Source organism: Aedes aegypti, chromosome 2 (genome assembly GCF_002204515.2).
Source record: "Aedes aegypti strain LVP_AGWG chromosome 2, AaegL5.0 Primary Assembly, whole genome shotgun sequence".
Lineage (NCBI taxonomy): Eukaryota > Metazoa > Arthropoda > Insecta > Diptera > Culicidae > Aedes > Aedes aegypti.
The window spans coordinates 144,726,909-144,740,144 of record NC_035108.1 but is presented as its reverse complement, the minus strand read 5'-3'; the positions used below and the strand labels follow the sequence as shown (position 1 = coordinate 144,740,144).

Below are 13,236 nucleotides of genomic sequence, written 5' to 3'. Positions count from 1 at the left end.
GTAAACTTGGTCAAAACAAATTTACTTTTATGGAAAATTAATATATGAAAATTAACGAATTCATAAAACCAGGTTCAATGACAAATAACGCTAGTCAACAATATTTAAATATTTTTTACACACTTCAATCATATACAGATTAGGTTAACTAGATTTTGTCTCGTTGATTTCGAACCTGTTTTCAGAATTTTCGTAACGTGAACATAACTGCCAATCAAAGAAAATGTATATAAGATTGCATAAAAGATTACCGGTTCATCCAGCTTCTTGAAACGTATGAGGCTATGGAATTTGCTTATTTAGAACAGCAGTATCTCAACGAATTTGATCTCAACAGCCTCTAGGTTTTCCCCAAATTATGTTTATAATTATAACCAAATAGTAGTACACGCAACAAGTTGCGGAATGATGGTTTTTACAGCACGAGTCGAGGCTTGCCGAGTTGAATAATTACGACAAGTGCTGTAAAAACTGAGTACCGTCAAACGGGGCTTCTTTTGACATTATTTCCACATTCTTTAACTATGAGGATTTGTAACTCTTAGAATTATGGATAGATGTTGATAATTTTTGCCTATATTTAAGTTGTATATGTACGTAACAAATGTGCAAAATATGAGGCACATCCATCAAGAAATAACAAAAATGCTTGAATAGCGAAAAAAGCGTGTCCTTCAAGGCAAAAAAGGGGCTACTTTGGACATTTTCACAATTTGCTAATGAAATGATTTTTTTTCATAACTTTCAAACTGATTCAATAAATTGTCGTCCACTGTGATGTTATGGAAAGTTTTTCATTGATAAACTTAATGTAGAAAATTTGCAAAGCTAGAATCAATTATACACATATAACAAATTTCAACGAAACATGCCATTCACTATTCTCAGTTTGCAGTATGAAACTTAAATTTTCAACTTCCTCTTAAATGGAACTATCAGTTACGAATACTCGATTTTCAAGTTGACATAAACGAACGACGTAACTACTAGGTACTGCGATGATAAATGAGTTATGTACAAAAACTCTTTTTTTCTATTCTCACTGTTATATGAACTATATGTTGAAGAATCTCATTAATACCGGTAACTTATTTAATACCAGTAAGTAATTTTCATTAAAAACGCAATCTATGAAGTAAATTTTAGCAAGATCGTGCAGAAGTAAGTTTGTTCCTGTAATATGCTTTTAGATTCTTAGCAGTTTAGAGTAGTTTAATTTAGGCATTTGAAGGATGCAACTGTTCTGTACTACAAATTCATGTAAATTATGACGAAAAATTGTTTTTTAGAGATGTTGTGAATTTGGCATTGGTTCGTATTGAAATATATGCGTATTATGTCTGTTCACTTTTACAAACATTTATTTTATTTTTATTTTTAAGTTGTAAAATACATAAACCAAAACATTATAATAAAATTAAAGTCGCAAAAATAAGACCTTTGATCAATTATTTTAATAAAACAACAATTTTAAGCAAAACAAATCACAAGATTTTCATGAAACATGACGATTCGATAGTTTTGTGATGCTCCCAATAAGTTTCCAAGACATGGGTAAAATTCAAACAATGTTTGTATAGCCAATGTTTTATACCTTGTGAATATTTATTCGGTTTTTTTTTTAAATGTTTTCTTGTTTATCCTGTTATTGTTGATGTTGTTCCAAGAAAAAATCATGCCTAGTGGTAGAGCATATATTGGTTAATAAAAGTGCTGAAGACACAAAATAGCTCAGATTAATATTTACGCTGCTAATAAATACAAAAGGTGAGTGTCCAAAGTAGCCCCTGGAATCAAAAGTAGCCCCGTCCGACGGTACCGCAACAAGTTACGTATGAAAACTGTACCAGTTATGGCCGTGGTGGTTCCCTTTTTAGTCATATGTAAAATTTCGAAAACTTTTAATTTTTTAATCGTTTTGAATGTTTTTATAGAAAAATATGAAATATGGCGTACTATTTAAACATAAGAACGTTTAAAAATTTGAAACCGATTAAATTTTCATCATTTCAGAAATTGCAATTCGTTACAACACTCTTCGTAAATGTTTAGCTTGACAAGCCTTTTCGTATAAATTGGCGACTCGGGCTATTAAAAGCATAATTCTGCATCATTTTGCGTAAACTAAAATTTTATTTGACAAGTTACTTCAAGTAAGACATAGGAAATGAGATTCAACGTAAACAGATTTGCAGTTTTTCAAAGAATTTTCACGTCAAATTATTAAAAAATGGAAATAGAAATGCAAAATACAGTCATAGCTGAAATTAAGTGTCAACTTGCTAGAAATCTTACCTCAAAACGTAAATGTTTTTCGTAAGTTGTAACCTATGATGTTGTTTATGACGTAAATGAATTTCAACTAGTTATAAGACTGTTTAAATCAGTATTGTCATATAGAATAACTTATGCATGGACAACATAAGAGTTTTTGAATAGTTTTTCATTGATTTTTTAATAATTTTGGTAAATAAATACCTGTTTTTTCTTGTTTTTCTTTTTTATTTGCATAAATCAGACTTTCTAAATCGCTCATAATGAAATAGGTTAATAATAAATATTGATTTTTCAGCATGGCTACTGCACAATTACCGCCAATTGGAATTATTACAAGCAAGTAGACACTTTGTGTTGGTAGTAACTGTTGTTTCAAAAACCATAAATGCTTTAGAAGTAGGGTAATTCTGGTCAAAATTTATAAGGGATAAAAACTAGCAAATTTCCAAGTACACGAGGCAGAAACCCCAGCAAAACTGCATGGACACAGACATAAATATAAACAATTAAGTATGTTTTTAGCCGTCATGATTTAATATTGAAAAATCGTGATAAGCTGCAGGTCAGAGCAAAATTTTAAAAATCGTAGAGCCCATTTTGACTTACGTTCTTTTGTTGGCATAAGTCTATAATTTAAAAAAATAGTGATATTCAAATGGCTTATCATATATTGTAATTATCAGAAAATATATATCAGCAAATGGAGGTTGGTTGGTCTACTTATTTTAAACGTCTGGGCCCTGTGGTAACCCAAGTTTCAAACCAAAAGTTTGACAAAATTTAGAATTACGTTTTTTCGGAGACGTAACCATCAGCAGGCCTATTTTTGAATAGTCTAAAGAAGCATTCTTAAATCGTGAATTTCGTTCAATGATAAACGGTAATTACACGTCACATAAATATTAAAAAAAATAAATTTTTCATTTTTAGCTTTAAAGCATTGCCGAGCCAATTTGATCAAGTAACCGCAAAAAATATTACCAGAATAAATGTTTGACTGTTGACAGCTATCCATCAAACATTGTTGTAGAATGTTCAAGGTAAAACAGTTCGGAAAAAATGTATAGCCACAGATTAATTTACGATTTTTTGAAAACCAATTCTGAAAGTCGTAAATAATCCATAATCATATTGATTTTACCATATTTCAGCTATTTAGCTCGAACATTCCGTCTTCCATCTATGATTTATGTTAAACTTAAAACGTCTTGTGTGAGTTAAGCTAATAAAATTTTGATTTGTAAGATAGATGTAAAAAATCATGCCATCTAAGTTCTTCGATTCTTAATCGAAGCAAATAATAAAGCAAAATTATATTGAATATTCCTTACTTTAAACAAACACCTTTCAAATATTGCAACCCTCTCTTCATTCAACTTTTATTCACCTTGCACTGATACATTGATTAAGATTTGACTGTTCAACAGTGTTAGACTCAATCAAACAGATATTGGCATGCAACAGATATTGGCATGCGCGTAGCGAGGATTTCTTTCTGGAGCCTAGTAAATTCTTGTTTTATAGAAGTAATGTCGGTCGCAATTATCGTGATTTTCACTAATTCCATAGTTTGCATAGTTTGCATTTATTTGTTTATGATTTTGTCTGATTGCTGCGCATCGGTGATATTTGTAAATTTCAGTTTTCATATTTTATGTAATCCCGTAAAAATACATTCAGCAATTCTGACAAAGAGCTCACGAGGAATATTCTTTGTGATTCTTCCACAAAGGTTTTAGGTATTCAACCATGTGCTTTTAAGAGGTTCTTTTGTTAATTACACATGAATCATTTGCATTTACAGTGATTTTTTAAAGAACTTTTTAACCAGTTTTCACTTAATTCCCACGGAAAATCATTCCCGGGTTCAGTAGTTATTGTTGAATAGATTTTTACTGATGTTTCATTGGTTTTCTGATTTTATGAGGAAAATTTTTGAAGAATTCCTATCGAACTGCTTAAAAAATCTCTTAAAGAATTCCGCTTGAAAATGTTTTGGAAATTTTTTGAAACATTTCTCCAAGAAGGCCCATGTTGTTCGTTCACAATTTATTAGGGTTTCTCAAAAAGTTCGCTGGTGTTTCTTTCAGGAATCCTCCTAATATGCCACAAAATATTCACTAGCAATTAAAAAGGATTCTTTTGAGAAAAGGTTCTCAGTGATGTCTCAAAGAAATTCTCCGCAAATCTATCTGAAACTGTTCCTTTAGATTTCTATAAAAATCAGTTTGATATTGTTTCCCGCACTCTTCCAAAACACTCTGCGTAATATTATTAAAAATTTCTTCAAAATTGATAACCTACGGAATACGTTCAACTGTTTCAACTGTTCAAACTTTTCCGCGAAAATACTGAGAAACTACCTGAGCTATTTGTTCAGGTATTTCTATTTCTATTTCCTCCACATCCTCTCTAAAAAAATAGTTTATCGAATGGCAAAGGTATGTCTCCCAGTGACATCAACAACAGGAATTATATGATTCACTGAAAAATTCCGAGTGAAATTAGTTCTTCAATTCATAACCCTTAGTTACTAAGAGCTTCCACCTCTCATCGACCTAAAAAGACAAGCAAAAATGTGTTTAAAAATAGAAAATGTTATATCCAATTTGGTATGCTGAAAACACTAGTTAAAATTATAACGTCTGTTGAGGATTTACAACAATATTTTTTGTCATTTAGCTTGCTACGATTTAGCTATAAAAAATTATAGTGTCGGCATGAATTGTCAAAAGGGGGTGATTCACAATTTATGGCAAGCTAGCGTAAAAAACTGCATATTAAAATTTCTCAAGAAAAAAATATAGTCAAATTATTGTTGGAATTTCATAAAAATTAAAACATAATAGAATACGTTTAAAATTTGAAACAAAATCAAGAAATAATTCCTTGCTGGAATATAGTTCTGTGGTCGATTTTTTCTGCACTTTATCACACCAGTTTCCATTTCTACCGTCCATTTGAAGAGCCAGGTTGGAATTCCTTGAAAAGATCTGTTATGAATAAAGTTTTATATTTCACTAAAAATTTACGCTATATTGTCTAAGAAATTCGTTTAACATTTTGCCTATTTTATTCAATCAATTTTGTCGGGCATTTTACGGGTTGTAGTTAACGTATGGATTTCTCTAGTTCTTATAAGGGAAATCATCACCGGACACCTCGAGCAGGGCATCCTCCCAAAACATGAGAAATCATAATAGAGTGAATATGCTGCTTTGTGCTTAAACATTTAAAACATCATAGTTTGCATTGTTCAGAAAATATGAATTGCGGGATCCGAATATCCAGGCTAATGACTTTACCATGGTATTTTTTTACATGGACGTCCTAAAATTGCGCTTATAGCACACAACAACAAGCTGGTTCTAGCGGTATTGAATCGAGCAACAACCGGATGGTTAATCTTCCGGTTGTCGCGCGAATCACCGAGGTTAGAACCGCCACGCTTTTTTTGTTCTCGTCAGTATCAATTAGGTTTTTAAAATTAAGTAGATGAAACCCCGAATTTAGTACTATACCATTTAATTCCACTAGAGTTTGTATCCTTTGACAGATACGCGTATTTCAAATTCAACTGTAAGGCCGTCTTCAGTGTCGTGTACTAGACTCGACCTTTTAAATTTATTTTTATTCTCATTTAAAATTCTGGGGGATAGGGGCTATTTCTACGCCAATGGGCGGGTAGCATGTAATCGTGAGCTAAAGTTTCTAAAGTATTCTTTGAAGCAACGGGAACTAAACAAAAACTAAATGTGAATGCTCAAGTTCCCTTTTCCATCCATATTTTTGTGCTTTAAAATAATTTGATGAATAACAATTGAGTCCATGAAGTCTGTTGATTTGAAAAGATTTTTGAAATGTATATGAGATTTATCATTGACAGCTTTTGTACATGTTAAACGATGTTACAATGCATCTTCAATCTATTAAAGGTTGTAACTTGTCGATTTTTTGATCCAAAACTCCACCCAGAGGATACGAATATCACTGATTTCTTATAAATTTATAGACTTATACAATCAAAAAGGCGTTGCTTTAAATCGGGCCCTATAGTTCTTTTTAACTGGTGAGCATAGATTATTTGGAGATTTTTCCAGATTATAACGGTCTAGGAAGCACCCTGTATAACTTGCCCTATGGACCAATGCACGTTTTCAGGAATTCGACGTTTGAGCGGTGCCGAATTCACTCGTTGCTATGGTCACGTAAATAACACGGCACCGCTCAAAAGTCAAATAGTGAACTCGTGCATCGGTCCATAATGTGATGCAAAACTTGAATGCTCTTAAAGCGAAGTAGGCCGTCATTGCAATTTGTACGCGTCGTTGATGATTGTTGCTTACAGTGTTGTGAAAAACTCAATTTCTCACAACTCACGCTTGAGATTTATCATGTGTGAGTTGTCAATCATGCAACTCAGCAGTCAAAAAATCATGGATGAGTTGGCTCACCTTTTTAACTCATTGTCTCGTATTTCCACAGTTTACTCACACACGGCAATAATTTATTGTTAGTCTGGTAAAATTATGTTAATCCTTTCTAACGTAAACAACAACATTCGGGTTTCACGAGTTTTTGTCGGGTTTTGCGACTGAATCATTTTTTACGGTTTGGGTTGATTGAGTTGATTTTGCATCAAAATCTCATGCGTGAGATTTGCGAATCAGATCTCTAATGAGTTTGCTCTCACGGGAGAGCGTATTGATTGAGATTTTGAGTGTGAGTCTATCAACACTGGTTGCTTATTCATCTCACGATTTCGAATCCAAGAAAATCAGTTAGTTTTGCACTGACACAGCAGAAAAGTATCAGCATACCGTTTTGTCTCATATTCCGAACACTCGGTTTTTGTATGGCGATTTGGTTGAAATGTTTCGCTGAAATATGTCACCAAATAACAAGGAAATGGTAGTCGATTGCAATTCAATTTTAACGTCTCCAATATAATTTATTCCGCGGGAGTAGTGATGATTATCTAGTTTGAGGCCAGTAGAAAAAGCTCAGATAAATTTATTTGCGAAATTATTCATTTGAATACGGTTTATTCGTGCTGTTCGGAATTTGAATCAAGGTGTTCGGAATATGAGACAGAATTAACACAGTGTTCGGCATTTGAATCAAAATGTTGTTCCATACTTTTACGTAAAAACAATACTAAAACTAATAAAATCAACATTATTATCGGTACACCCAACAGCTAACAGTTAGACTTTGCGAAGAAATTAAAATTTCCACAAATATCAGCCAATTTATGCCAATCAGATGCATTTAAAGTCAGTGTTGGCCTCAAGTGTTCGGAATATGAGTCAAAACGGTACTTTATGCATGTTAGCGCGTACAGTGATACTTTTTCAAGCCAATATAAACTATCAAGACTGAGTTTTATCACTTTGAAATTGCATGCAGCAAAGTCATGATTGCTGCTAAAACGAATGACGGGCTACTTAGCCTTAATTCAAAAGTTACCTCTTTAAAATAGTTGATTGCGAACTTTTGTCAGTATTACTTTATCTGTGTTTGTCTATTTTTAGAATCCTATATCAAGTGGAAAAGCTTACATCGCCAGAACCATACCGCATCATTGATTGCATCTACCACTGAATCGACACGTCAAAGAAGTGATCTCATAAAGCCCAAACAATACAAAGCAAAGAGATTATGAACGCGCTCTGCTGCAGTTCACCATTGCTGGTGTGTTAGTAAAAGCTTATCAAACTCTAGAAAAAAAAGGAATATCAAATGCTGACGAGCTGGCAAACCCGAGATCGATTTTTTTTTGTTCAAAAGTAACTACCACCAGAGAAAAAGGTATGAAAAATCAATATGAAAAGCACCATTCCTTTCCGTACTGCTCAGCCACAAAGGTACAAAGGTGGTACTCACCCAGGTTTTCCGAGGAAGCGTTGATGTCCGTCACCCGTGGGCACCTTCCGGCTCTGGCGCTGCCCCCTCCGCTGGTTCCTCCACTGCCTCCCGGGGGTTTCGCATTGCCTGGGGAGTGCAGCGATTGGCTCTTGTGTCGCCGAATTGTTGGAAGCCGGGCCACAAACGAAGCGTTGTGCTTGAAGCTCGAAGACGCCCGCCTAATAAGCGAAATCTGACTCAGTCCATTTCTTCTCACAAAATATTTATATGGTATGATTTTTTGATTTTCAGGAAAATTGAGTGTAGTGTTTTTTTTTTTGGAGTACGTGTGTGAAAGTACGACAGTTTTGAAGCAAGAACGCGAGTAGAATAAGAAATCGTTTATATGTACACGGCAGATAGCAATAAGAACAAGACAAATAGCAATAACCGTAAGGAGAGAAAGAACATCGAAAGCAAGTTTGATTCAACCCACATTGGCAAGCAGTATCACAACAATTTAACCATATATGATGTCGTATGTACATATTGTTGGCCATGAGGGTTGCGCGAGATAGGGAGATCATAGCCAATATTTACAGAATAGTTGGGTTTGTTTTCGGCGTGATTTAACGGAGCACGATTCGTGACACATGTATCCATCGAGTGATGGTTTCGATGATATTGCGGTGATCATCGTTTTTTTTCCCCGTACAATTTCGGAATACGTGCGTTTGGGAGGATTTTGGAATCCCAACCAGATGCCATGATTTCGGTGTGATATTCGATGAACACGTAGGCACAGAGAGGCAACAGTGGCGCGTAAGCATTTACATACAAATTTAAGTACATTTGTTGGATAGCAGCAGCAATGGCAGTAATGATAAGCCAGCGTCAGTTGGCGTGCGGAAATATATTTACATGGAGACGCATGGTGATAGGACAAGCAGCAATAACAGCCAGCAGCAGCATCAGCAGTCAGCGTGTTGGATTGATAGAGAAAGGTGCGATGATGATTGCCAGAAGAGCGACATGAAAGTAAAAATAATAAAAAGACAGAAAGGAAAAACCGAAAGTGAGCGGGAATGAACATAAATGGAAATGTACGGCACAAACTTAACCCGAAAGGAAATTGATGGGGAATGTGCGCTCTGGTGGAGGAGGAGGAGGAGGTTACAACACTCATGGAATGGGAAATGAATTATGGAAATCATGCAAACAAATTACGGTGTACGGTTTGTTGATGGAAAATATTTATTTATCTCGGCCAAATATTTTGTTTACTGGATGGATGATTCAATTTTATTGAATATTTGGCTGAGTTGAAGCAGTCACTTTAACACCGGATAATTTAACGAACGTTGTAATATCATTCAATTTTCAAATCGATAGAAAAAACCTTTTGCTTGATCTCAGTTACATACTAGGAATTTAAATTGCACCCAAACCTCAAACAAAATAATTCATCATTTACAAATTATGTAATGTTACGAAAGGAAGAAAAGGGTGCGTGAAGCGTTAGGCTTCGCCCAAACTATTCGGGAAGTTCATATCATGAAATAGTCAAGGCAGGTAAATGGAAAAGGAAGTAAATTCTTGTATTACAATCTGAGCAAAGAAAAGGTAGATTGTGGTATTAAATTAAAACGCATAACAACATTTCTTAGTTTATGAGTTAGTAATGAAAGGCTAAATAGCAAACGTCAAAGATAATAGCATATCAGTAACCTGTTACGTTACGAAAGTAAAATATTGTTTCTACAGGACTTCGTTTGTAAACTCAAATATACAGTCAGTCAGGTCTCCTATAAGACACATGGTCGGGGGGCGTTATAAAAATCCACGTTATAGGAGATCCAGGGCTCTGGGATTTCATCATTTTGAGGGTGTTGTTGAATATCTCGTATGCGTTAAGAAATAGCACAGTAAATACTGTCTTCGGCAAAGTTTCAGTACTCAGTACGATCTATTATATCAGACAATAACTGCACGCGGACACACTTTTTTTAAACTACTTTACTACTTTAAGAAGCAATACAAGGGTTGAGAAAACTAATTAGGCACGACTGATCGGTCCAACCGCCGGATGGTAAAAGAGACCGTTCTCACTCAACGTGGAAGGAAGTAGCCTTTAGCCATAAAAATCTTATTTGGTACTTAACGGTTGGTATCTCATTTACTTATAGTAAGGCGAGGGACACTACACGATCTACCTTTAGGAGTCGAAGAAATTATTAGTTGAGAACTTGGCCGTTGAAAGCTCTTGTTCTAACTTGCACGGTTGTAGGACATTTCCCAGAAATCCTAACCCCAGAACGACATTCCCCAGAATTACATTTCGCAGAAACCCATTCCCCAGAATGGAAAAAATAAATTTGGTTATTTAGTTTTTTTTTTGCCGTTAAAACATGTACCTACTGAATTGATTCGAATTCCTAGAAGCTTCAAATTCCAGACACAGACGTCAATTCACCCAAAATATTATTTTGTCTAAATCATTTTAATGGATCTCAAAATAAAATCGAATGTAAATGTGTTTTGTCTCATTTCAAGCTTTATAAATGTCAATTTTTATCCGATTCGAATCGATCCAAAAACATCGATTCAAAGGATTCGATTAAATCGGTGAATCGATTCAGCAGTTCAAATGTGAATCGATTCAGTAACATCGATGTTTTGCACAAATTTGCCCAACGCTAATCTATCCAAAAATGCCAATGATGGTGAGACTCGAAAAAACCGCAAATCAAGTGAAGAAGGGTGCATAGGGGCCGTCGATTAATTACGTAAGGGTTTATGAGGGGTGGTTGAAAATTCCCGAAAATTTCGAGGAAAAATAGCTCAACCGTTTAAAATAAGCTGCTCTTACATATGCCATACTATGTTTTATGATCAAACTTGGCCCAACCTATTGGATTTTTTTTGCTTTCATAGCTATTCATCCTTTTTTTTAAATACTGTTCTTCCTAATTGTATTTTATAAGGGTGATTTGTATAGTGTAACAATCCTTATGTGTACAAAATAAATTGATGGAATTTGTTTTTCTGCTTTCATAGCATATTCTCCCTTCTTTTTAACACATGCTGCACGGTGTGCTGGAACACACATATTATCGAACTTGCATGAACCTCCGATCTTTTTTCACTAAAAGTTAGCCTTGATAGTCAAAAGAAGCTTGCAGAATATTAAAAAATCTTTCATCGGCAAAAAATTGGAAAAAGACGATTTTTGTAGTTTTACCCTTCTCCCATATATGAGTTCATAGGAGAATATTAGAGATACACTAATATGATGACTTTTAACGGCTTAATGATCAATTTGACATATCTTTAACATGAATGAATTCTTAGATGTTTTAAATTAAGCATCATTTCCTACATACACTCACACAATATGACCAGCCCATGGTGGTATGCCGTATTTTATATAATGGAATTTTCACTTCAGAAAAGCTCATACGAACGCTTTGTATTCTTCTTTCTGAATCAAATAAGTAATATTTTACGTATACGGTAAAGCTTTCTAATCAGAATAGGAATTCCCAGAAATGGATACACATGGCAGTATAGGCTGTATTCATGTGCTTATACGCGCAAAAGTCTTGAGAGAGGGTTCACTATAACATGATTAACAGTAAACGGCTTATATAGCCTTAATGTGGTCTCAAGCTCATCGTGATACAAGTTTTGTGCTGTCACTAATCTACTCAAATGCAATGCGCACATTATATTTGGGGTTTGAAGTGCCTGATTTTGAGTAAAAGGGCTGGATTACTTCGGATCGACATTATGTCATCACTCCAATTATTTGTCATAGGATGAATAATAAATGTGGCGACGATGACAAATCAATCCAACGTAGTTCAGCACTTTTATTTAAGACTTCGCACTTATGGAGGGGGCAAATTTTGCGAAATAGACACAACAATTTCAATATCCAACATGGACACATACATTTTAGTATCGTAAAACGAGGTATCTTTGATAATGCGGCTAACTTTAATAGTGCGGGATCCGCAACGTACTAAACAAAATAACAAAAAATATGTTATTCAGTTAAGCAAAACGAATACGAAACTAAGGGGTATCAGTGTGACACTTCACCTCTGAGCTGTTTTCGTGCCAATCGAGAGTATTTGAGGCTTTATTCAATGTCGAAACATGATTATCGATAGATATCTTTTCAGAGATATACTTTTATACCCATTATTATCAATTTATGATGGTGTTTATCATGTTTGTTTTGACTGAAAACCGTTTTAAAGATGTTTCTTGTTCAATAAATTCTCTACTTTAATTGATAAAATCTAATCCATTTTCTCTATTAACACTTCAGTCGTCGCGCTGTTGTATTCTGTACAACACTGGTGGAAAAACCTCGCTCTTCGTTCCCAACAGCAGCGTGGTGGTTCTGACGGTGGCAAACCGCGCGACGACTGGAAGGTTAACATTCTCCAATCCAATTCAAACTGAGATGATGTCAAACAATAGTTTGTTTTGGATTTTCATGTGCTTATCTACTCATTATCAATGTTACCCCATTACCAAAAACTGACTTTCGATTATATTCGATTAAAACTATAGATTCATTAAGATCGAACCGTTATGCAATCTTTCATGTGCAATCGATAACTAACAAACCAGTGCTTGTTTTACAAATAAAAAATAAAATATTTAGATTTTCTCTAAAAAACTATCAAAGTTACCCCGTTTGATGGTATGTATTTAGTTTTAAGTATATGAATGTAACTAGGGATACGTTAATGATGTGAGGTTTTAGCAAACGCACCCAACCAGCGGCTGCAAGATTTCCATTTAAATCTGCATGACAACTTTACAAGTATTATATAATATTGTTACTCATACAAGAAATATAAGACTATCATAGTTTTTTTTTTAATTTTCACATCTTACATTTTCTGTATAAACCCTGTATATGTAACGATATTTTACAATATTTGTATGCGTTCTTGTTTTGGATGTAGACATACCGTATACAGGTTTACGTAGAATCTTCCTCCATCTTTCAATCAAAACAAATGTGAATAACAAGACCAGCTAGATGTGAACACACCATACAAAATTTAAACAGTACATTGCCCTATATAATTG

At 34.4% G+C, this 13,236-nt stretch overlaps 1 protein-coding gene across 3 annotated transcripts in view; it reads right to left on the bottom strand.

Annotated features, from left to right (window-relative positions):
* LOC5563832 (potassium voltage-gated channel subfamily KQT member 1) overlaps positions 1-13,236 on the bottom strand; it is a 435,691-nt gene that overhangs the window by 199,612 nt on the left and 222,843 nt on the right. For all 3 annotated transcript variants that reach the window (XM_021842610.1, XM_021842612.1, XM_021842611.1), the window contains exon 10: positions 8,164-8,363. In XM_021842610.1, coding sequence (XP_021698302.1) covers positions 8,164-8,363 — 200 coding nt within the window. The remainder of the gene's footprint in view (positions 1-8,163; positions 8,364-13,236) is intronic.